Source organism: Chlamydotis macqueenii, chromosome 6, assembly GCF_036417535.1.
Source record: "Chlamydotis macqueenii isolate bChlMac1 chromosome 6, bChlMac1.mat, whole genome shotgun sequence".
Classification (NCBI taxonomy): domain Eukaryota; kingdom Metazoa; phylum Chordata; class Aves; order Otidiformes; family Otididae; genus Chlamydotis; species Chlamydotis macqueenii.
This window is the reverse complement of record NC_141561.1, coordinates 24976680-25002788: the sequence shown is the minus strand read 5'-3', so window position 1 is coordinate 25002788 and position 26109 is coordinate 24976680. Positions and strand designations below refer to the sequence as shown.

The 26109-nt window shown below is 39.3% G+C and overlaps 1 protein-coding gene across 1 annotated transcript in view; it reads left to right on the top strand.

Annotated features, from left to right (window-relative positions):
- The first annotated feature begins 258 nt into the window (after nt 1-258).
- Nucleotides 259-26109, top strand: part of PDE11A (phosphodiesterase 11A) — a 135584-nt gene continuing 109733 nt past the window's right edge. Inside the window, exons 1-2 of the mRNA XM_086750719.1 lie at nt 259-1062; nt 17563-17721. Of these exons, the coding sequence (XP_086606845.1) occupies nt 259-1062; nt 17563-17721 (963 nt within the window). The remainder of the gene's footprint in view (nt 1063-17562; nt 17722-26109) is intronic.

The window sequence follows — 26109 nt, the reverse complement described above, 5'->3', positions numbered from 1 at the left end:
ATACCTAGAATAATACGAATAATAATAATAAAGAGTGGTGGGCAGGAAAAGGAGCTGGCGGGGGGAAGCGGGGGGCGAGGAGAAGGCGCACCCCCGAGGAGGGGCCAGAGCACGGGGCAAGAGCGGCCCCTTGCCGGGGCTACCGGCAGCTCCCCGCGCCCCGGGACGGCCGTCCGGGCGGCGGCAGCAGCACGTGGGGGCGGCGGCGGCTGGGGCATGGCCACCGCGGGGGCTCCCGCGGCCTGAGCCACCCCTACCATGGCGGCGGCCGCCGACGCCGGCCTCGACGTAGCGGCGGTGGAAAGTTTCCTCGAGAGGCACCCAGAGCTGGTGGAGAAGTGGCTGAAGAGGAAGAACTCGCTTCCTAAAGCGCCTGCCGCCCCCGCCGCCGGTCCGTCGGAGGAGTGGCGGAGCGGCGGCGGCGGCTGGGGCAGCGCCAGCGGCCCCGGCGGCCCTGGTCCCGGCGGCGGCGGCGGAGGGGGGCTGCAGCGGAGAGCCTCCCAGAAGGAGCTGCGGAAGAGCTTCGCCCGCTCCAAGGCCATCCACGTCAACCTCACCTACGACGAGCATGTGCACGCCCGGGCGCAGGAGCCGCTGAGCAGCGTGCGGCGGCGGGCCCTGCTGCGGAAGGCCAGCTCCTTGCCCCCCACCACCGCCCACATCCTCAGCGCCCTGCTGGAGTCCCGCGTCAGCCTGCCCCAGTACCCCCCCACCGCCCTGGACTACAAGCGCTACCTCAAGGAACACAACGAGCGCCAGTTCTTCCTGGAGCTGGTCAAGGACATCTCCAACGACCTGGACCTCACCAGCCTCAGCTACAAGATCCTCATCTTCGTCTGCCTCATGGTGGACGCCGACCGGGGTTCCCTTTTCCTCGTGGAGGGGGCCGCCGCCGGCAAGAAGAGCCTGGTCTCCAAGTTCTTCGACGTGCACGCCGGCACCCCGCTGCTGCCCTGCGGCTCCACCGAGAACAGCAATGAGGTGCAGGTGCCCTGGGGCAAGGGCATCATCGGCTACGTGGCGGAGCACGGAGAGACGGTCAATATCCCCGATGCCTACCAGGTAGGCTCTCGGCGCTCCGCCGCCCCCGGCTCCCCCCCTGCCCGGCCCTGCCTCCCCCCGGGGTGTCCTTCCTAGCCGCCCTGCCACCGTCGGGGCGCCGAGAGTGGCTGGTACCGGCCGCGAGTACGCTCGGGGCAGCTGCTGAGGGGGCGGGAGGGGGCTCCTGTGAAGGGGCCGCCCTAAAATCGGTGCAGCAGCGCTGCTGGATTTCGCAGGGGCGGTAGGCAGCTTCATGAGTTTTCAAAACGTATTTTGGAATCGGCTGAAGAAAAGTTTTAAAAACGCTCGTGACAGTCCCAATGATCATATTCTTAAATCTCTGTCTTGTTTAATGTTCCTGCTGCTGAAATAATCTCATTGCTTTCGAAAGAGCGTATGTTTTCACCTTTGCATGATGCCCGCTCAGCCCATATGGCATGTGTTTTCAAACCTATTCCTAGGAGTGATTATAGCCACTCTTGTTACTCTCCTACAGGGACTTTCCCTACCTTTTACTTTTATAGGCGCTTCAGTGTGAATGGTGAAAATGTAGTCCTGGCTTCCAGGCAAAATTTCCCTTTGACTTCAGCAGGGACAGACGTGCCTCCGCCTGTGTGTGTTAAACAGTGCATTCAGGTTACTGGCTTGAAATTTACCCCTCTCTCTCAGTCCTAGGGGCTATTTCTAGCCTTTATGAGTGTGAGACGCTATCAGTAATTGGATGTTCTTCAGAAAATTAAGAACCACAGAGCGACAGATTTTCTAAATAAGGACCTTGGAAAGCTTTGAAAGGTGGCAGATCTATGTCTTTAAGAATTTTAGTAATAACCACTGCCCAATGTCTAATTTTGCTCTACAGCAATAACAAAAATAATGAAAATTTAAAAACTAATGATGCTTTATAGAAAACCATACAAGGAAGAAACTTGAAAAATAAGACCATTATTTTTGTTTGAAATACAGAAGAGCCAGGGCAAATGTATTTTGGGCTGAATATTTGTTTATTTGTCAAGCAGTGAAAAATACTAAGCACCTCACAGACTGACAGAGGTTCCCACACCACAGAGTTCAAAGGGAAAGAACAGAGCCTGGTAAAAATGCTGTAATATTCAGACTACAGTGATTGAGTGTTGGATCACCTTTGAAAAAATCTGAGCTTGCTTTCTTCCTTTATTTTTACTTTTCTCCATTACACAGTTCCTCTTACCATCTAATTTTTAAAAATTACTTTCACTTCTAAAACCGTACTCTTCCTAAAATATCTGCAGTTGGGGGTCAGGCAGAAGATGTTCTCAGTAATCTCAAGTGGCTAAACAGGTAAAGGATATCAGAGTTTCTGAGAAAGAGCTCCATCTCTCCGTTTTACTCTGGATAGCTCCAGCCACCTTTTTTTTTTGGAGGTGAGAACACCACTGGAAAGGCATTGTGTCTTCTAGTCATAAGGGGCTGCGTTATTTTTTCTTCAGTGTTTGTTCACTTTATGTCCACTTCCCCTGTGAAAAGCCCAGCTTATTGTCTGTTTCATTCGCAGATGAGAGTGAAAAACAACCCATCCAGATGCCATTCCTGGTACTATTTATATTCTACTTTTGCGTGGCTCCTATCCAAAATCAATTAAAATGTTATAAATAATACAATTCATTGTATACTTAAGCCGTGAGTACATTCATTGCAGAAGAAGAGAAAGTTCTAAGGCTGATCCTGTAGTTACATCAATTGTAACTTTCCTGCTTTCAGTGGAGTTACTTCTGATTAACTCTAGTGCAAAAGAACTTTAGACCTTGCAACTATGGAAGTTTTGCTTGATAATAAAATGGAGGATCTGCTTTCTGTTATGTATCTGAGTTAGTACAGTTTGTCTTCTTTTACCTTGCACTTATATATCCATTGTGCATCATTAGAAGGAGACCTTTCTAATTTAATACTATAAAGAGCCCTATGGAAACCCAGGTACATGTGCGTAAATAAGTGACAGCTGTTCCATTTCAGATCATTGTCATGCTCACAGTACAGCACTTGAAAAATTAATAAATATGATGGTATGATTTTTGTCAGCGTTGCCACTGATGATGGAAGTGTTTAATCTACTGTCAGGTAAAAAAAAGCACCACCAGGAAACAGGCTGACAGATGGAGTTGGAGAAAAAGGGGTGACAGCACAGCACCGTTTTGTCCATTGGAGAGCGTGTCTGCATTGATGCTACCCATTTGGTAAGAAAAGGCCTTATATTAGGTCAGAGGAACACCTCTTCAAGTAGTTTGAAGGGGTGTTTTTTTTTCTTGTTTTTTAAATTAACAAACTTGCTTAAAAAGAGGTAAAGATACTTCCTTATCCTCAGTTAGCTAGTTTACAGTATTGGGAAATTTGTTTTATTATCATCCAACCATTTGTATTTTCTCAGAGCCTGATCAAATACCAGTTGGAATTCTACCATCGAGTACAAACTGGGTTGCTTGCTTGTATCATCAGCTGCTACTGACATTAACAGAATTTCAGTGCGAGGAACACTACATTTAAATCTTGTCATGTCCTGTGACATGCTTCATGCAAGCAGTCCCCTGTGCCCATATACAGACTGATTCATTTAGGAAATACTTGTAAATGACTTGCAGTGTCATTTTCAGAGATAATGTAAGATTTCAATTACGCATTTCTTTTTCTAATGAGAAAAAAATACTAAAAAATGAAATGAATAGGCTGGGCCTTTTCCATGATCTGGGGGATTATTACTGTTGTTGAGTCTGACTTTCAAAACCAACTCATGTAAACAATCTTCCTTAATTCAATAAGCATACTTAGAGACAAGGTTTGGAATTAATATTACATATTGAGGACTGCATAATAATAATTTCCTTTAATACTAAACAATAACAATGTAACATCTCGGTAATTTCATTTATGAAGTTCAGTAGTGATTGAACAAACTTTTTGGACGTTCACAGCATCAGAGAATTTGACAAATACTTAGTTTATGGAAAGGTTTAAGTGAATGTTGTATGATTGATTCAAAAGTTGCAGGATTTCATTAATGACATTTAATGTTTTATTTATTACATTGCCAAGTCACATGATAAAAGTGAGTTTATAATTATAACAGTTTGTAAAATATATGATCTGAGCTGTAATAGTCCACACTCCAGAAGATTTGAGAACAGGAGAGGAAATATAGACTTCCTTTGCATTTCAGAGCCAGTCAAAAACTTTCTCCTGGAAGTAATCCAGTCGATTTGTAAGTCGAACGCCTAGTCAGTTTAAGTTTTAAAGTAAGGCCTTGTGTCTTCCCCTATGTTACTTTTGGGAAGCATTTCTGATTCCTTTTTCTTATGTGAATAATGCACTGTGTCTTGAGCACACATATTGGAAGAATCCGATCGTACTGGCAAGGAAATTTGGGACCTAAATGTCCTTTGAGGCTCCTTTTAACAGAGCACAGGTGTAGCTTTTGCAGTCATATATGAAGATTATTAAGCATATTTGAAGTACTCAAGCAGAGAAGCCATTCAACCTTTTTCTGCAGTTCTTATGAGTTGTTTAAAAATTTTAAGTTTTTTCCTATTTAAAATTACGGATTTTTTCATGTCATTCCATCTTCTCACAGGCCTTCTATGATGTTTAGCTGAAATTACTGATCATTTCAATTTTGTTCACTCCTTTAGAGCAGTATTTAAATAATAAAAAGATCATATTAAAAGTCATGTTTGGTTATTGTTATACCTTTAGCTGTGCAAAAGTTGGGAGATAATTTAATAGCATCCTAAGTCCTAACTAGTGAAAAAAAACCCTTACTCTTTAGTAAGCACACATCAAAAAGTGGTGAAAAATGTTCTGCCATTTGCTAGTGTCAGCTGAAAAAAGTTTCTGTAAATCTTGTAATAAATTTGGAATTTTAAAAGTAGCTTTAAAAGAAGAAAAAATGGCTTACCAGATGGATGTTTTAATAAAGTAGGGAGCAAAGAGACGAGAAATATTAAACAGAGTCATACTAAGACATAGATCGTTGTAACTTGGAGAAAGTGCCATAAAACATGATCAGAAATTATTTTTCAATGCAGCTCAAGTCTTTTAGAAGAAAATTTAATCACATTACTGGAATCAATACTGTGATGACATAAAATGAATCAAAACAAGAAAGAAATCAGGCTTGCTCCGTTCTGGACTCTCCTGTTACCTCTTTCAAGGCTAGGTCAAGTGTAACGCAGCTGATGCACACGCAACCCTTTACAGTAAATTTTAAACATCCTTGAAAACCTAGATACAGGCATCGATGCCTTTTTCGGGCCCTCTGGGTGAGCTCTGAGCATTCACTCTCTTCTGCTGTGCCAGGACAGCATTGCGAAGTTACTGCTCATGGGTGCAAACCTTTCAGCCTGGGAGCGCCGTGTGGGACTGCCGGCTGTTGGCATAGAAGGTCAGGAACAGGCAGCAGCCACATTTCATTACACAGGGTAGCTGTTTGTTACCATCAATATTAACAGTGCATCTCTTTCCATTTTAAAGAGCAGTTAAAGCATTAAAACGCAGAGTCCTGGGAGGTTCAGTTCTGCAAACGGGAAGCACTGAATAAAACTGCTGTTTTATTCAGCAGCACTTGAGCAGCAGGCACCAACGGCCGTGTTCATTTCGGTGCTGACTCTTAACAAGGACAGAAGTTGCTCTTTAGAGGGCAGAGAGCGTGAAACCTGGCAAGCAGAATAACCAATAATTTTTAAAAATTCCATGTAATACAGAAAAAAATGAATTAAAACAATTTTTGTTGTGCATTAAACATGACTAGTACCGCAGAGAACGCAGGAGATAATTGCAACAGTAAAGAACTAAACTGCTTTGTGCTTTCCACAAAAGGACGCTCCAGCCCATCACACAAAATTTAGGAAAACTTGAAAGTACAAGTCAGTAGATTGGTGAAGGGATGTTGTAATTATCCCTGAATCTGCAGCCCAGCAGAAGCAAATGCATCCTTCATGTCACAGCAATGCTGGCCTGGGAGAGAGGGATCCCCCCCAGAAGGGAGCACCCTCCTGCCTCTGTGCAGTGGAGAGCCCTCAGGGGAGCAGCTGAGGAGGCCTCCACCTCCTGTCACCTCCCTAGCTCCATAAATCTTCTCAGGGAATGGTTTCGGTCACCTTGGAGATGTCTGCCAGGGTTGGAGCTCCTGGTGGAGCTTCCTATGTGGAAGGGCAGGCACCCAAAGCCACCTGAGGGCTCAGATACAGCTTCATGTCTCCATGCTGCTGCTCAGGTGGGTCACTGGCACAGACAGGGCTGCACAATACAGCATATGCCAGTGGTGACAGCCCACTGGTGTCATAAGGGAGCACATCTTCTCCATGCTTGTGCTGGGCAAGCGATGTTACCTCACCGACCAGGTGGGCAGTGCCTGTCCTCCAGGGTTGCCCAGCCGTTACTCCATGGATACACAACACCTGCTCACTGCCCCAGGTGTGCCTGCAGTGCCTGCCCCATTGCTGTGAGACGCACAGCAGCTGGGATGGTGGGGCTGGGCGTGTGGTGCCCAGGTGGAGCTTGTTTGTTGCAAGGCCCTGCACCCAGAGCACGGGGGTGGCAAAGGGCTGGGGGGAAGGAGTCTGCCCATACTCATGTGTAATGAGTTTTGTCTGCTTCCCACGGGGGCTGATGGGTAATTAGCCATTTTGTGGGGCTTGCACATTTAAATCAGTGGTGAAGGGTGTTGTGCTGCTTTCTTTTGGTGCTGGTGTGGGGTGATGCTCAGGGTGTGTACAGGCTCTTAGGCAAACACCAGCAAGGAGGATTTCAGAGCACTAACAGGTTAGTAATTTGGGGGGTTTATTTAATCATAATTAAGAAATATAGCTGTCTCACTTGCTCAGTTGCCTCACAGAGCAAGTACTCTGTGCCCTGGTGCCTTTTGCTTCTGCAGAGGAGCAGCTGTATGGCCTGGTTCCTCAGCTCTCCTCCTCCAGAAGGCCCCTGGGCTGTTCATCACACAGTGTGTGGGTTGTAAAAGGGTTTTGGAGAGCTGGGGTGGTTTTTCTGCCCCCTCCAAAAGACCATCTTTTGTTAAGCTGACAGACTTTAACTGGTTTATTGCTCAGCCAGTCCATCTGTCTGAAGAAGACAGATGTTTTAAGTTTCTTCCCTCAAACATTTGTAGAACTTCCTTGTGGAACAGGTGTGAGACTGGTGCCTCTGTGATCTGTTGCTTCCTGGTGAGAAGGCAATTCATCTATTTGATTAGAGCAGGTCAGTGACTGTGAGAAAGAATTGCAGGATCGGGCCCTTCAAGTTTTAGCTGAAATCTTCTTACAAGCACAAGACTGAGTGAAGCTGTAGTTTTCCTTGGTAAACAGTTTTGCTGTTCTGTTTGATTGGTTTTCAATTTTTCAAAGCAAATGGATGTTTCCTTTTGGTTATTTACAGTTGTATGCTGTTGTGTAGTTTGTCTATAGAATAGCAAAGTTAACAAACAAGCATATATACATCACTATGCAGATTTTACTTTTCTAAAACAACCCTGTTGACAAGCTATGAAATATAAACAATGAGCTGTGTGCTAACAGGGTAACAGCAACTATGAGCAGTCTGAAACCTAATGTCTCTACAGTGCATGTGTAAAAAAGAGTGTGGCTTAGTTATTAACACTACTGCTTTGTCACAATAAGATATTTTCAATTTATTATTCAAGAATCTTACTATACTGCTTCTGTAAAACTTGAAGCCATATGTTGTTCGCTTGAGTAACCACCTGCAGGTGCTAGGCTTAAACCCATACACAGACTTCTGTTAAAACACCCAGGAGTCTTGTTGGTTTCTTAGCTCTGAGATGTATCAGGTTTTTAGTGTCACCTGATTATCAGGCTTTTAAAGTGTACATATTTCATATTAAAAATCACTAATATTTGAGATCAGCACTAGGACCTGGCTGAGTGTTGTGCCTAGTGGTGATCTACCAGGAGTTTTTTTTAAGGTTTAAAAGAAGAAAACAAAAACCTTACACGATAGATCTGGGTAATGTTGTCCTACAGAGGAATCTTTTCTAATCCCTGCTGTTGATCAGTTCAGACTATAAGCATGAAATGTAATTATGCTTATTAGCTTGGCAGTCATGTCTGCAAACTTGCTAGTGCTTATAAAGTGATTTACTGCTGTCTAAGAAAGTTTACCTGTACTATTTTTTTCAATTAACTTTGTGCCAGTCATAAGTAGACAACATGCATTGTTACTTATGTCTACTGTCTAACTAATAAATGAAAGTTGTCAGAAAAGTACATGAATGATATAACACACCCCCAAAAAAGCCCCAAACTACTGACACATTAAAAAAAAAAAAACCACAAAACAAACCCCCAAAACTTCAATATTGCATCATTGCAAATGAACACCTTTATGCTTTTTTTTCCCAAAGCAAGCTATTTTTTTTGGTTCAAACTATTTGTAGACTTAGTTTTAAATCTGGAAATTAAGAATTTTTGAGGGACAATGTTCCCTACTTTTTCTGAGAATTGTTTAGGGAGTGAAAGAATAAAGTTGGCTGAGCTGTTTTGTGCACTTTTAACTGTTTTGTTTATTTTATAAGAAATATTATTGTCACAGTATAACTGGACTGTGTGTTTATTTACTTGGGAGAATTAGGTTTGAGATGCTGGTGAAGGGTACTAGCTTGTTCTTTTTGCTGCCTTGTCTCTGGGGCTTTAGGGATTTTGGGGGAGTTGACAAGAATAGCTGCAGCACTCCTTACATGGAAGTCTCTTCAGAGATTGCTTTATTACTTGTTTTTTGTGTGCATGTTTCTTCTCTACAAGGTTTTGCCCATATCTACTGTAGTGTTTTATTACTTGGTTTCAGCTTCTTGTTTATGCACAATGTAATTTATACCATATGTGATTTTTAGAGAAGACGATCTAGAACAGACTGGATGCCTTCATTTTTTGTTTGTATTTAGCTTTTTTTAATGTTATATTTTGAATCTAGATAACTTGCTGTCGTCTCTTGGATTGCACTTTTTGTTTTCTATAAAAATGCATGTATTATATACTCATAGAAGCATGATTAAGAAAATGAATAGGTCTCTTCAACTTCACTTCCTTTGCTTCTGTAAATGTAGGGGCTCCTGTAGGATGGTTTCTTAAAGTCAATCAAAAGTATGTGAAATCCAATTTGTCTAGCCTGTCTAGTTTGGTAGCATTGTTAACCTGGGTAGTATTGTACTGTCAAACACGTTATTACCTGTTTTTGATACAAATTAGCTAACTCAATAAGTAATTTAAATGCAGCAAGATTTCTTTCAATATGCTGTTTCTTGTTTGTTGGGGTGTTGTGTTTTTTTTTTTTTCTTGAGCTATTCCTAAGGAAAAAGTAAAGACACCTATGTTGTAAACTGTAAAATATAGTAGGCCAGGCCTGTTAATTGAGCACCTCTTGTTCTTCTGTTCTGTGTGATTAAAAAGCAGTATTTTTCAAATCATAAAAATCAGAAGTAGCTGCAAAAGCAGAAGACAGCTTTTCCTTGTAGCTGTCAGCTTTGGCAGAGTCACTTATTCCATTTCACTAGATTAAGCACTTTCTCCTTAGACTTTGGAGAAGGAAAATAGTGTCTTTGTCATGGACGCTTACTTCCTAGAAATGTACTCCGGCAGGTTTCAATCTCCATTACATTATTTGACTCTTTCCTAACTTGGTTTAGGATTCTATTTTTTCTCGGTTGTAAATTATGCTAATAATGCTGGCATAAATCATACTAGCTTTGATAAAGATATAAAGGATATATTTTCTTTCCAAGTTCAAAGAGCTAAGCTATGGTTTAAAAAAAAACCAACAGAAAAACAAGACAAGAAAACCTATAGCTTTACTAACAATGTGTGAACCACCTACTTAAACTGAAAATCAACTCTTAAGTTCAGTTAGTGAAACTTTGCTGAAGAGTTAAAGCTGTCTTAATTTCTAACATAATGTATTATATTACTTCAAATGTCTTGAGAAAAGAAATGTAGATTGAAGTAAGATAAATCAAGAAGAAAATACTTGTTTTAACTGTTTCATGGGTGTTTCAGACACCCTCTATGGCTGTCTGTGGAATACTGCATGTCCTTAGAATTTTTTTTAGAACTTATCCATTTTAATTGGAAATGCATAGATTTTTTTTATTATTTTTTTATTATTATTTTTTTAGTAAATGATAGAAATAGTGACTTTTTGATGAGGTTTTACATATTCTTCCTGGTAAGCATGGATTATTTTTTGTAGGCCTCCTCTAAGTGTAACTGTTCAGGTTTAATCATGACCAATGGTTGTTACTTGGTGACCTCAGATCCATGGTCAATTTGCTATTGATATCAAAGGAAAGAGGATTCGGCCTTAATGGATTTCTCTCTTGTTTGCCACTTCTATCAATAATACAGCTGACTGACTTTTTTTCAGACCTTGCCCAGTATCTGTATAGCTGTCATAGACTTACAGACTAGTTTTCTGAATACAGAGGTCAACCTGGAGCACTTGACATGCAGGAGATAATCAGTGCCTAACCAAATAATGGTTCAAATTGCCTGAAACCTCAGGCTCATCAAGCCAGTTGTTATCTTATGGGATCACAGCTTGTAAGCACGGTCAAAATTTTGAGTTTTCATCTGATACGATGAAGGTAGGTGATCTAGAAAAGTGAATTTGAATATACCAGCTCACTGATAACATTTCATGCTGCTCAACTGCTGTTCTACGCTCTAGCATTTCTGATCTGAAAGTAATCAAGAACATAAAGATCACCCTTTTCAATGTTATCCTCACAGTTACAGGAACTAGAAAGGTAGTATTTTTTTTCAATGGAAGCGGAGGTTCTGGGAAATTTGTATGATTCTAGAACTCTAGAAAAAAACTTTTCTGTACCTTAATCTGGTCTTGTGTAGAATAAAAGCGTGAAGATTGATAATTCTTAAATATGTCTAAAAAGAACTGGGACTGCAGTGTCACTGTGCAAGCAGCTGAAATACCAGCACTTGGATTGATTAATCAAGCCTGCTCTCCTCTGTGTCTTTACTTGATTGAATGTCACATTTTATAGAGTCATATTTCCACAAAGAAGAATTTACAATCAATAAATAACTGGAGGCAAGGATAAGGTTTATCCTACAGAATAACTATTCCTCATTGGCAATTCTGAAATGGTAGTTAAAAGTGCTTCAGTCTTCACATTTTGAATGTCTCTGGCATCTAGAAGTTTCATTATATAGAACCAAAGCAGTAAAACCAGCTATGTTTGTTTTTAGTAATGTTTTAAACAGGAAGGCTTTACTTGTAATTGAGTGTTCTCGCATGCAAATACTGCCAGTACAATTACAGTTATAGTGAAATTTCTTTCTCAAAAATGTATCTTGTATTTGATCTGTCCCTAATTTATAAATTTAAGTCTTAATTGTAAAAGAAGCTTAAAAGCAAGTGCTGCATTGGTATCATCAACAGGGATACTCACTACTAGCTGGGAGCCAGTGCAGATGAGGACCCTGTTGTGCTGCAGGCTGTTTTAACATGTGAAATATACAGTTTGTATCACAGTGTTTGCAGTCTGACAGAGGGCTTCTCTCTGACTTAGCAGCTTTCTTATTGACTACTGAACACATCTCCTTGCTCAAGGTTACTACCCTGTGAGTAGAGGCAGACATAAATTTTGTACAAGGTTCTCAGCCATCACAGTTCACACTTGGGCATTGAGTTTTTTATTGATGCTATCAAACCCAGTAAAACCTCTCAGCTGGATCCTGCCATATATATCATATTATGAAAAGTGATGGAAGAAGGGGGATATGGGGATAAGAGGTTTGGGACATAACACAGGTCATCCAGTCATTCAGTTTTCTTATGCATATATTGCATTAGTCAACAATACTAATGTTGCCAGAAATACTATTTTATTCATTTATGTATCTTTCATTATAACTTTCTCAAATGTCACTAAAACAAAATCCTTGCCTGCTTTTCCACAAAAGGTTAGGGATAGAATTTCACTTCATGTTGAAGTTTTTCTCAAAAATGTCTTTTTCCAATTAAATGCATTAACCTTCCCAGTACTGTGCTTACTGTACCTTTAGTATCTGCTCCAGAGATGTAATACCATTCTTCTCTATCCTAAGTGGATAATCTGGTATCAGATGGCTGACCATATGATGGAAGATCAAAACATGTTGTTGCCTCTCTCTCTGAACAGCATGCTTCTGGGACTAAGGCTGTCTGATTGCTCCAGGATCCCTGTGCTTCTTTTCTCCTAGTGTAGAGGTCCCAGCAAGAGATACAAACAGGAGACTTCCAAAATCCACTTGAAAGGAGAAGCAATATAGCAGGAATGAGTTGTACTTAAAAAAAAAAAAAAAAATTGTTCCTGATTGCTAATTCTTCCTGTGTCTATGGTTCTCCCTAGCATCCATTAAGGATCACAGGACTGATAGCTCGTCATGAAATCTCTTCCTAACAGTGGCAGCTGTCCTGTATATATCCAGTTCAGACAGACTCACAAGCCCCTGTCTTGTGTGCCACCATCCACTGCAGGGGAAACAGCACTTTGTGTATTAATCTTCAGGCCTGTTGAAAAGGAAATGACTACATACGCCACTGGATTGTAAATTACAGTCAGATTAAAATACCCACTACAGTGAGCCTTGTTACTTAAACAAAATAAACTCAGATAAACATGAGTACATCTTCCTGATTTTTCTATCCCAGACCTCTGTTTTGTCTTACAACAATGTATCGCTTTTAATTGAGTGTATTCACATAAACTAATCACAACTTGCTTCTGGTCTGTCCAACACCTGTCCTTTTTCAGTTAAACTCCCCCTTGAAGGTTTACTACTTTTATAATAACATGTGAATCTACAACCATATTACTAGTCAAGGCATGTTGTCACTTCAGTGTTTCCCCACTTTGCTTTGAACAAAATTAGTAGAGCAGGGACTGTCTCTTCAGTAACAAAGCATATTATCACTATTTCAGCAACAATAGCTAATTCTAAATAGTAGTACAGACATTGCCAAGAGGTAGTTGAAGAAATATTGTTTAATGTATTAATTGGTCAAGTCTACTGTGTGAGAATTGCAGTGCATTTCACTTTCTTTTGTTGTAGAACCATCCCTTTCTAGGCAGCAGTCTATGGTACAGAACAGTTCAGCTTCTATTGAAGCTGATACAGAAGTGTTTAGAAGCATTTGGGAAGCTCACAAGATCAGGCAGGCCTGGGCTCTTGATGCCATTATTAAAAACCATTCATCACAGGGGTTCTTGTTCTCTTAAGGAAGCTGTTAGGCACAAGTAATTCAAGGGAATATCATCAAAGCCTTGCCCAAAGACTGCGTATTAGTAATCTGGTCTTTATGGAAGCAAAAGTGTTTAATACACTCCAGAGGCACAAACAGGTCTAAGGAAGAACAACAATTCCTAATGAAGTTATTGAATTAAGACAGAATAAAAGAAAATGGTATAACAAAAAAAAAAAACCAAAAACAAGAGGTTGATACTTGGTGGCAGAAGAGTGCTATAAACTATATATGAATTCCACAGTTGATACTAATTCCTTATGGTTGAAAGGTATGTAAACTTGGAACAAGTAATAAAATAGCCAAATGTATATGTTAATCTTTATGATGAGGGAGTGCAGAGCACTTCCAAATTGCGTCTCTTTTTAGGTGACTAAAACAGTCTATATCTATAGAATCTGCAATTCACAACAGGGAAATAAAAACAGAAATAAAATTGCCAGGGGAAAAAAACACCCCGGTCAGTTCTTAGTATCAGTAAAGATTTAATGAATTATCTCTTCCTCATCACAATCAAATCTTATCGTAGATTAAGGACTGTATAGATGGTTTTCATCACCTGAGATGAACATGGACAATATTTCACAGCCCATATTGTCTAAACTTTTGAAAACAAAACTTACACTTATTTTTGTAGAACAGCTCAGTTCCCTCATGTTAGGGGAGTCAGAACTGGCTGTAACTACTGTCTGCAGCAGAAATGCTAACTTCACCCTGGAGGAACAGAGCTGCTGCCAGTAAATAGCAGTAATTCCCTCCCTGGCTGATAGAAGAGCTGTTGAAGAGTATTCTCTACCAAGATGAACAAAGATGCTGTTAGCACTACCTCTTCTGAACTTTGCAGTGTCCTTTGAGTTACTTTGTGATCTGCAGTTCCAGTGGTACTGTTCCAGAGAATGGATTTCTGCACATTGCCATGTAAACAAACAAGCTATGTTCCATTCCCTTTAGTTTTTGACAATCTACTTAAATCTTTTCAGAAAATTAACTTCTGAATTTTGCTCTCAGCTGTTTGCTTACTGCAAATGTTAATGTATTTAAGAAAAGATTCAAACCATTTAAAATGATTATAAGTACTATATACGCTCCTTTTACTATTCTGGAAAGCATAGAAAGTCATATGAAAATATATTTATTATATCTTCTAAACATTTCTGTTTGTATATACAGTAATCTTTCTCCAGAGGTACGTAGCTGAGTGTATTCTGCAGAGGAAGGTTAAACAAACTGCAGCTTCAAACTGTGTCTTTAGCTAAGCTATATGCTGAGAATTATATTGGCATGTGAGGGAGCTTTTTTGATCTATAGGGACACTCCTATTCTTAGTTTTCCAGAAAGAGCTGAGGTTTTATTGTATTTTTTTAAAAAAGCCTTTGTACCCCATTACAATATTACCCCACATAACAAGTCTCATTTGATGTACTACATTTAAAGTGCAACAGACAGAAGTGAGGCCAAAAAGAGTCTCCATCTACTTGACATAAAATCGTGGGCACCTACAGAATACAGGTGTGAAGTGGCAGCATGGCCCAGCATCAGTGTGTATGCATGATGATGTTACTAACACTAGATAGCAGTTGTCTGGCTGTCATTCAGAAGTGCCCTATAAGGTGATGGCATTGTTTTTTTAAATGGTGATCAAATTTAATTTGGTCTCAAGATGTAATATTGTCACCCTATGTGTATTTGCCCTACTAATTATGTTTTTAAAGATGCTAGCTTACAATCTTTTACAATGTATTATCTTCTGAAATTCCTGCAAGTGTTAAAGCCCCTGGGTTTTCACTGAGACATGAGGCGGTACTTCTAGTGCTTTAGTGTAAAAATGTGTCATGTCAGTTGCCCTAAAACTAAGTTTCAGATCTGAAGAAAACTGTCTAAGTGCAATTTAAGTAATTCTTTTGATGCATTGGTGTCAGTGGTACAACTACTAAGACTTTAATACCTGAGTATCTTTGGGGATAGAAATATAATCTGTGCAGCACTGTGACCCCACATAGAATAGGAATGACAACAACAGGTATGAAGCAATTCTACTTTCAGTACTTGGTGTTGAAAAAGCGAAGTCCTCTTTGAATGTGATACAAGCATTTATCTTATGTACACACCTCAAAAAAAAAGTGTAACCTTAGGTCCATTTATTGCCTTAGAAAAATTTAAAATAATACTTTATGCTGTAACTTGGAAGATCATCTTGTTATTAGTTATCTTTTCTCTTCAATGTGATCTGTTACAAACACTTTTAATATTTGGTTATATGAGATTGATTTCTGTCATTCTATTGTAAGAGGAGTCATGCTCACAGTATGTGTTCTGTATTTTTTTGAGCAAGTGCATGCTTCATGATAAATAGGATTACACTGCATAGTTAATCATAACTTAGAGATTTTATATATGCGTTAATTAGATAAAAATCTTCATAGTTAATTATGTATTAACATTGTTCAAAAAGCTTACTGCAAGTGGATACAAAAGCATATGAAATCATAACACCCACAAAATGTCTATGTAACACAATTAAACTTTTTGATTATGATATTAAGAGACTTCTTGGCCAGCAAAATTTGAAAATCAAACAACAAGAAATTGTATTTGGAAAATTCTTTAATAACGGATTGCCACTTGCTGTGTAAAGCTTAAGGGTAAACATTTATTGTGGAGATTCAGTTGCTCTTTCTTTTAACACTAATGAGAGTTGTGGTGTTAAATTTGCCCCTTATAGTACTACAGATTAATGAAAAAAACACTCTGGTTGATGTAAACTGCATTTGAGGAACTTTCAGACTGCTCAGATATTTGCCCATACATTTTCAGCCTCCTGCATAATGATTTATTTGGATGTTAGTATTGTGAGACAGTCTCCTTGAAGCCCTTCATCATTTCATACTTTATGTAGTATGAGTATAGCAAGCTTGACATAAAACATAAATTTAAAGCATTGCAACTTCATGTAGCGTTTCTGTCTGATTCTCCCTGGTATTTTTCATGCACTAGCTATAAGGTGGTGTAACTTGTAACTTATGATGCACAAGAAAATTTGAGAGTTCTCATTTGGTGCAGATATCAGGCAGTCAAAGAGTAAGTACAGATCAGAACAACACGTATGTAAGCACACGTTGATTACTGATCAGACTGAACTGTCATAAACTTGAAAAACAGATAAAGACTTAGGATGAATATATGATGCCATGCTGGTATGCTCCCTGTTTTACATTAAAGTCCTAATTCTGCAACTGTCCATGCTGTACACAGCTAAGGGACACACTTGCTCCACTCTGGGGTAAACATGGTGATTTTCCAGCCAGGGGCAGTCTAGAAATTAGTACATACCAGATCTATGTGCCTCATTCTTCTCTGTGCTCTCAAGGTGGCACAGCACTCCTTGCAGCTTGTTATCCTATCATGAACCCCCAACCTCTGCATGCTTCACACACACAATGAAGACGCATGTCTGGTGAACGGCAAACGGCTCTTTCGTTAGTGTGTGTCCCTCAAAGGAACCATGCTAAGTGTGCAGAGGAGCTCAGGGCCATCTCCAGTGCCTGGAAGGGCCGTGTGGTTGCCCACAGCTTCACTGGCAGGAATGTGTATCGGCAGTGATATAGAGGGACAGTGAAGCAAACAGTGTTGGTTAAGGTGTAAGAAACTGAAAACTGCCTGTGAATGTGTGGTAAGGAGGAACCAGACCACAGCTTTAGCCACTGATAGTGTCTTTTTCTGTTGAAACCGTGAAAGCTATGGACAAAGTGGCTCTGACCATCTGTGGGCTGCTGTCGTGGGGTGGTGGAGGATCCTGTGCTTACAGATGGCCCCAGAGGCAGGACAGGCATGGGGCTGAGCCACGGCTGTAAGGAGATTGTGCTTTGTTAAGACACAAAGTGTGTTATGAGTCTACCACACTTTTAACTCTTCTCATATTTGTTCCACATGTTTAATTTGTCGTCCTTTTCCATGTTCTCCTGGTAGCCGCTTTGGTAGCGATCCTTTAGGTAGGTCATTCTAATTGACGTATAAATGTGAGAGTTCAGTTACAATGTTGAATCTTGTACTGATCCTCTGAGAACTATTTTTCTTAATATCTTACCTGAGGAAAAATAGCTAATAAAGAATAGGGTCATAACAGAGAAGCAGCAACATAGTGCTACTGAAAATACTGTATAGGACATTAAGAAAATAAAGTACTTTTCCTGAAGAAAGCTTAGATGTATGTCATGCACGTTAACGCTTCCTTGTTGTCTTTTGAAGGATCACCGCTTTAATGATGAGATTGACAAGCTGACTGGATACAAGACGAAGTCGCTCTTGTGCATGCCCATAAGAAACAGTGATGGAGAGATCATTGGTGTTGCCCAAGCAATAAATAAGACTCCTGGAGGCACTCCTTTTTCTGATGATGATGAAAAAGTAAGATTACCTTTATTTTTGTGGGTTTTTTTTAATCTTTTATAACTCAGTACAGTCTTAGAAAGATGCTTAATCCAAATAAGTAAATGGTACAGCTCTTGTGTTAATGATGTGGTTTTTCAGAAGTGCTTAACATAGAAGGTATTTTTTTGTTGTTCTCCACATAAAAGATGTATCTGTTCTGTAAATGTGGGAGATCTTGTGGCTGAAGCTTAACAGTCTCTAAATCTTATGTAGACTTTTTTTCATGTAGTAGATCTTAACAGGAAGATGACTTTTTCAAAACTTAACTGTAAGAATAAGTTAATGGGGGAAAACTATCATGGAGACACTCCTAAGCTTACTGACTTTAAAAATCACCACCTTCTCTTAGTGCTCTCTGTGGGATAAATGCCTGTAATATGTGCAAAAGAAACTTTATTTTAGAAGAGATTATGCTATTCTAAAGTATAGCGGACTTGCAAATGACAAGGACAGGACAAAGAGGGCAGGAAAGGGTGTGTATATGAAGCAAAATTTGGACAGTAAAGTGAGCTCAAAAGGCAGGGGCATAGAGGGAGTCACAAGGAAGGAACTCAGTGAGGAAAACGGGAAATGGTCCTGCTTAAGGCAGATGGGTCCAGCTGAGTGTGGAGGGAAAATGGGCGTGTAAAGCCAAAAGATGGCTGGGGGAAAGAATGGTGGAGGGCAGCAAGCTGAGGAGGAACAGGACAGCGACTTTTCTGCCCAGGAGAGAGAAATGGAGTCTCCTTCAAGCATGTAATAGGGAAATGCACTTGTGTGTATTAAAATAGTATTGAGTCTAATTTTTGTGTAAGTGTAGTTAGAGGCAGACTTTGCCCCTGAACACTCTTTATGTTGATTTAAAAGCAGTTAATATTTGATGCAGAGACATTGGTGTATTACGTACATGTTGGCATGTCTGTGCTATGACAAAAGTTAGTAATGTCTCTTGGAAGGGGAAAATCCTGTCTCATTGGTTCATCTAAATAGATGGAGATGTGTGTTAGAATCAAGATAGTTCAGCTTTATAATGCATTTTGTTCATAATTAAGCTAACAGTGGCTTATAAAGGCTGTGAAATACTGAATAAATCAAACTAATCTTCCATAGAAACCATACTAATTGTAGTTTTGAGATCTTGCAGTTGCTATTATGTAATTATTTTTACTTAGAGCAATATATTTAGAGCATCATGCATAACTATTTCATAGTTTGAAACAATTGTTTGAGAATAAGACTACGAATATTTATATTAATAATGTCTGTTAATAGCATCATACTCTGGTTTGCTGTGCAGTGGGAGTAATTCAAAATTGATTGCCTTGAAACTTCAGTATGTGAAGGAACCCTTTGCAGTATGAGTGGGGAAAATCTTTGCTAAGTGAAATATTAAGTGGGTGCATTAAAGTTGAGAGTAAAAAGGATTATTTTTATACCTTGTGTTAGTTATGAGATGTCTTCCAATAGAAACAGTTATGAGCAAACATCTCTGTTTTTATTAAAATACTTAGCATAACACAACTTTGCTATCAAGTGTGGAGGTCTTCCAGCAGTTATTCTTAACAGCACTTACTTACATGTGAAGTTCGCTTGCCATATCCCACTGTTTCCTTTTGGTGGTTTTTCTAAATGTATTTCAACATTGTCTTCTGATCTAACATGCTCTTAAGGTGCTTGTTAACTTCTTGTTAAGCTTCAAGCTTCAGATTCTCTGTAAGACCTAGTCATTTGGATCCGAGTTGAAAGACAAGACATGTTTGGATTATAACCTTCTTCAAAGTACATTCAGCGAATAAAAGGAGTGGAGGATAAATTTAGACTACCAGTAAGAAAGCTTATGGTTTGACAGACTAACAAGACAGATGGCTCAGCTGCCCAGTTCTACATAGTACTATAGAGTCAGCTTTTTAAAAAAAAATTTATAAATGCTAACTAACTGTGGTTACTCTTCATACCAACACTATTAGTACTTTTACAAAACCAAAAAATTAATTACAAAACAATACTCATTGCAGTGTGTATGTATATCTGCCATTGTCTCTTGATTAGATGTTTTCTTCTAAATGTGTGTTGAGTAACAAGGAAGAAAGTCCTATCTCTGACAGTATCAGCTATTCTAGCACCACATTAGACAACTTTTCTCTTCTATGAAAAGGTTATTAAAACTTTTTTCAATAAAAATAATTAGCTTTTAATTTCTATTTCTGCAAGGTGTCTGTGTAGCTGATTCTGCATATTGATATAGTTTGACTTAACTTTTAAAATAACACTCCATTTTCAGATGCCAATTTTTCAGACATCTGAAGTGACTCAGTACTACTTAAATTGTTTCTTTAAGTTATCTAAACTTGTGTAACTGTTAGTTTGCTTCTGAATTACTTTTGATTCTTGAAAATCTTGGAGATTAAATACTGATTTATTAGCATACAATAAAAATCTGGTAGTGTATGCTACAATGGGTAGCCAAAGGCAAATCAAACAAACCTTCTCTGAATAGGCTTTTTTCTGCACTTTTTATTAGTGCTCTCTGTGGAAAGGGAATTTTGCTTCAAACATAGCCATTATCATGGGTACTACATTTGATTATCATACAGTTGACTAGCAAAACTGTGTGTGTGAGACTTGTGTATTACATAAACATATTAATGTAAATATTTGATTCCAGTAGTGATGCTGTGGCATTTGCTTCCATGCAGTGACTCCTAAGTATTATCTAAAATCAGCAAGTTGCCCATAATTTAATTGCCACCTTTATATTATTTTTCCTAGCCATTTATATCACTGTTTTAATTAAAGCTTGTATGTTAGAACTCTTCAAGAATATATTAAACGGGCTATTCCATGTAGAGTTTATGGAAAAATAAATGAGAACATAACCATTATTGTGCCCTGTAATAGATTTTAGATTTTAGATTTTATGAGGCCTGGTGTGCTTTTAAGCTTCTTCACTCATTGATAACCTAGAAAGCACAATATACCTCTGGGAAGTAAGAGAGCATGCACTTCCAGGAGAACATCTTGCAAGATTAGCAAGTAGGTTTTTATCAGCAAAAGTGGTTGTGAGGAAAGGTGGTTTGTTCAGAAAAGCCTGACTGGCTAGCAAAAGACCTAAATTCAGCTTTATGTTGATGTTACAATTTCCCACAATTAGCAGCTTCAGAATGGTTCGAGAATGAAAATGTTAATTATTCCTCTTCCTCCCACCAAGCCTTCTCAAAGAAATTTCAGCATTATTTAAGTATACCTCTTGTTTGCAAGTGTGTATCCTCTCTTAGTATCATGCAAACCAATTAAAATAATCTGTTTTTTTACAAAGCTACAAGACTATATTGTATAATGAAATCTCGCTTGGGTGCACTACTGTCTTGAGTCAATAGGAAACAAAGAATTATGTTTTCAATTAGAATTAAGTAGATGCCAGCATCATTTTTATGTGCTCTTAGTTATTTTCAGGAAGTTAAGAGCAAATAAAATATTTAAGATTCGAGGGGTTTTTAATGCTCCAAAGCTGTAACCAAGTTTATATTTTGCAATATGTGAAACTGAGTATTAAATTTCAAAGTTTTTGTGGTTTTGTTTTTCATGGCAAACTTTCAGCTTTTTTTCTTTTACATCTCTGAACATGGTGACAATAACACAGCACTAATAATGAGTCTAAGTGAATTTTCTGCTTGCAATTATTGTTTTCCACTGCCAACTTTCCTTTTGGTGTAAGGGATGTTTCAGCCAATTCATTGCTTAAGTGCAGAACTAGACTTGACAGCCACTGGCATGAGAGAATGTTCTATCTCAAAATGTGTTTTGTCTCCCCAACATTAGTGGCTCAGTTGAACAGACTGATTTCAGAGATTTCCAGTTTGATACAAACAGTAGTAGAATACCTTGTTACTTCTGTATAGCAGACATCACTATTACATTATGTTGTGGGATATGTAACTTCTTGGAAAAATAGGCTAGTGGTATACTGCTACATGTATTTTGCAGATGAAGACACCAGTTCATACCCTGCATGCATTTCCAGTACTGTCCTGAAGATTCATCCAAGTATTTGTGCTGTTTGCTAGTGAGTCATACTTGTTCCAGGACTGATGAGAAACTCAGCCTAACAAGAGCTTGACATTCTGTAGTTTAGATTATTGTATGCCCTTTAGAGTTGTCTGAGATACAGTGCCAAAACAAATCTAATCCTCTGTCAGAGAGGCTCAACAAACAGCAGCAGCGGCTCTACTGTCAGTTAAACTGGTGTCCTGATTCTCTCTGGCTCTCATGTTCTCCTAGCCCAAAAGAAGTGAATTGACTGCAGGGAAACTACCTAGGACAGCCAGCATGAATTAAATGCTGCTTGACATACTGAAAAGCAGTAGTTTGAATGCAGTGAGATCCCCCCTGGGAGGGGGAAGGAAGAATTGGACTTTGTTTTCCATGCTCTGTCAATAGTTTTATTAAGAAATGTATATATCCAGGATTCAACGGGTTTGTGTTTGGTTTGGGGGATTTGAAAATACAGTTCTCTCCTGCTCCAATATTTGTATTTCTTAGATTCCTAATAGCAGCCCTTTGATTCTGAATTGCCCAATTTAATGTGCTGTTCTTGATCCATATTAGTTAAGGCTTACATGGGTCTACCATAGGGATGAATGATTTGCAGGGATTTTTGCTATACCTGCTAACTTGTTTTCTGGGAGTGTTTGTGTGATGGGCTGTTGACGCGGAAGTAACGGACACTGCTGACGACCAATATGATCAAGCAAATGCCAATTTATTGTTGATACATCCCGGTTAATATAGCCCTTCTAATTCCGTATCATGCGCAAGCTCTCTACTAATTGGCTAACTATATCATGCACGCGCTCCTAGCTAAAATATGATTTGTTAAGTCTCTATGTTCACGCGCACAGCTCTCTCCACCTGCACCCTGTGTCACGTTCAGCCCCCAGTCACGTATGCCAGCTGTTTTCCTTCTTCTCAAGGTTGCTTCGTTTACTTTCTCACAGGAAGCTTCATTATTTTCTCACAGGCGGCCTCATTATTTTCTCACAGGTGGCTTCAGTACTTTCTTACAGGCAGCTTCAGTACTTTCTCACAAGCGGCTTCAGTGATGTCCTTGAGGCCTGCTGCTCACAAACATAACAATTCCATTCGGTCTGCATTGTTCACTAAGTGCCCCTGGTACTCCAGGTATCCAACAATGGGCTTAGTCCTGCTGGCAGGTAACAATGTCAAAGTCAGGATGATTCCTTTACCTTAGGTAAGAAACCAACTGTAAATAAAACTACTAGGAAAGGGTGTGGTCCAGAAGAGGTGAGCATCTCTGAGAATGATGACTCCAGCTCTGTGAATGTGTGGAATTTACCAAAAATCACCTGAAAATTATTTTGATGGGCCCACTAGAAAGGGACATAAGAAACAAATTGGGTAAAGAATTTCTTTGTGTGTTTCATATATTGGGTATGTAGTGACTTTCTAACATCTACCTTGGTTCTCTGAAAATCTGCATGGCAGTGAGACTCCGAAAGCTATTATTGAAAACTGACGTAATCTTCAAAGGTATTGTGTGGCCCTTATGTTACTTATATCCCGATGCAAGAGACAAATTTGAAGAAAAACAGCAGAAAATAACAAAGATATTTGAAGGATGAAGGTTCTGAAGCGCCGCAACTGTCTGGGAAAACTCTTAATGGTCTGTTCAGGCACAGTTGTCAAAAAGTACTTGCTACACAAATCTAAATTAAAATAGATACGATAACTGAACTCTCTTGCTGGGGAAGTTTAAAACAATTTGTCACTAGAATATTTGCTTTATCAAGCCAGCTTTATACCACTGGTTTGCAACCAACAGCACCAAATGACTGCAGTGACAAGTATTTGAATGGACTTCTTTAAGTATTGTGTACATTCAGTCATACTTTCAAGTTAAGCTGGAAGTGTAGATTTCTTTTTAATTACAGAACTCTAAACATGCTTGAAACTTAACAAAAAACATACCTGTATCAATACCTCTATTTCAATACTGCAGGTAATATTTCAGTCTGACCTCTTTATGGCTGAGGTATGGAAACATGTCTAAGATGTTACAGTGATATTTTAGTAAATTATTTATTTTTTCAAATATAAATGTGTATTTTTCTAGGCTCAAGGGTATTTTGTTGGTATGTATTACACCAAATCTTTGATACCTTTTTGAGGCCTCTAGGTGCTGTCATAAACCAAATAAACATATGGTCAGATTTGGTGTTGGGAAGGGTTTATTTGTAGAATAGTTGAGAAGATTTTAGTGGAATTTTCTGTGGGAACTGAGGTTTTGGTTTTGTCCTGTATGCTGATGAGAGTGGGGAAGGTATCTATATTCTTCCTGCAATTGCCAGGAGGAATCTGAACCTGTTGGCTCTTCCCATATATCCTGTGCACTTGTATCTTCTTAAATAATTAATGCAAAGAGACTTGAACAAGTAAGAGCTCTTGTCTGTAAACCTAGGCGGTCATTTGGCTAATGTTTGTAGTATTTGACTCAAAGCTCAATAAACTAAATGGAAGAATCTCTGCTGACTTCATGGGCTTTTAAACATCAAGCTTCTGTCCATTTAGAAGTGCATAGGAGCATTTAATTAAATGCAGATCCTCAGTCTGTTTTATGAAGCTTAAATTCATCTGGGTCAGACCACTGTAAAGAAATCAGTTTTGGCTTCTGTATCCCTCTGCTGGATGAAAATGGGCTCCAGTAGGCTGAACACAGCTTGTCATAGACTGTGCTGTTGATCAAACACCTCTCTGAGATATCTTGATTCACTAGACATAAAGATGACTGCTTAATTCATTTTGTGAACAGTCACTGAAAAGTCAGAAGACTGGAGAGGTTGTTATTCCCTGCCTCCCCTCAGCAAAGGTCAGAATCTCCCTCAAGTTAAGTTTGTTTTTTTTCTAGGAGACTTTTTGTCAGCTGCCTTGAGTCTGAAGTTCCCTCTGAGCTTGAAAAAGATGATAGGATTTAGAAATGGTAGTCAGTCCTGGAAACTGAGCACTATGAAGAGCCATGAGACAGAATAAATCTTTCATAATACTTGTTGGATGCTTGCAGTCAAAACAATCTGGTTAGCACATAGAAGAACCCTCTATGCATTTCTTCCTGTATTGGGCCTCGTCTCTGTTCAGCTCTACAAGAACTGTGTTGAATCTAATCGCAGTGTGGGAGCTGCTGGTGTACCCAAAGCTATGTACAGATTATGGAAAATCCATGCAGTAGATACATAAGGTATGACATTTCTGTCTCTTGGATCCACTATTTCAAGTGGATTAGAGAATCACTAAGGTAGCTTTATAGTGGTTATTATAAGGTGGCCTCCACAACCATGTAAGGACTTAAGATGTTTTCATTGCCTAAAATACAGACACAGAGCCCTGAGCCTTCAACAGACTGATGGTAATAGGCAGTGCTTTACAGGCTGAGTTAGTAAGGCTTTTTCACTGTTCTATTTGGCAACTTGTGGAAGCAGCCCAAATGATTTGCTAGGAAATCGCAGCATTTGAGAACATGTATTGCTGCCTTCCCTCATACTTAGTTCAGTCATGTTATTAAAAAATATGTGCCATGATTTTTATTAATTTTCCTGTTTGACAAAACTCCAGAGGAGTTGAGGACAAGTGATCCATTAGAGACATTAATAATTATGAAGCATTCAGTAGACCTTTGGGTTTTCCTGAAAATTCTGCAGCATAAAGATAGCCCTGGAGCTTGTGCTTTGTTTTCCCCTTTCATTGGTATTCACAAGGGGTTGCAGCAGACCTGGAGAAAGGAGTCCAGATCTCTACTGGTCAAACACATGAACAGACTTCCCAGGAAGACTGGTCATGCAACAAAATGCAGCAATCATGCGACTCCTTTGCCTCACATTTGTGCAGTCATACTACGTTCTTCAGGGAGAAGCAGAACAGCGTGAAGTTTTCAACAGAAAGCCCAGAAGTTGAGAATCCTGCAGTTCCGATGGTAATGCTCAGACACTTGAAGTAGAAATTGTGATGTTAATATTACTTTTATCTTTTTTATTAATAGTATTTTCACTTAAATGCTTTGAATATCAAAACAACAATAATAAAGGGCTCAGGAGGATTAGAATTTTGTTTGGTTCATCTGTCAGTGGAAAGAAAGCCTGCCACAAAGTGGTCTGAAGGCTATGATGTATATTTGTGTTGCAGTATAACTCTTATGTACTGATTTATATAAGGAATTTACTAGAAAATTTTTTTTTTCTGGAGAAAACCATGTTGTTATATTACGTAAGGAATAAAGTTTTTACCTTCAGCTGTCTTCCTTTTCTTGGCAAAACCTCCCTTAAGCCAACTAAAGCATTTTGATCAAATGGCTCATTAGAAAAATCTTGTTTGCTTCAA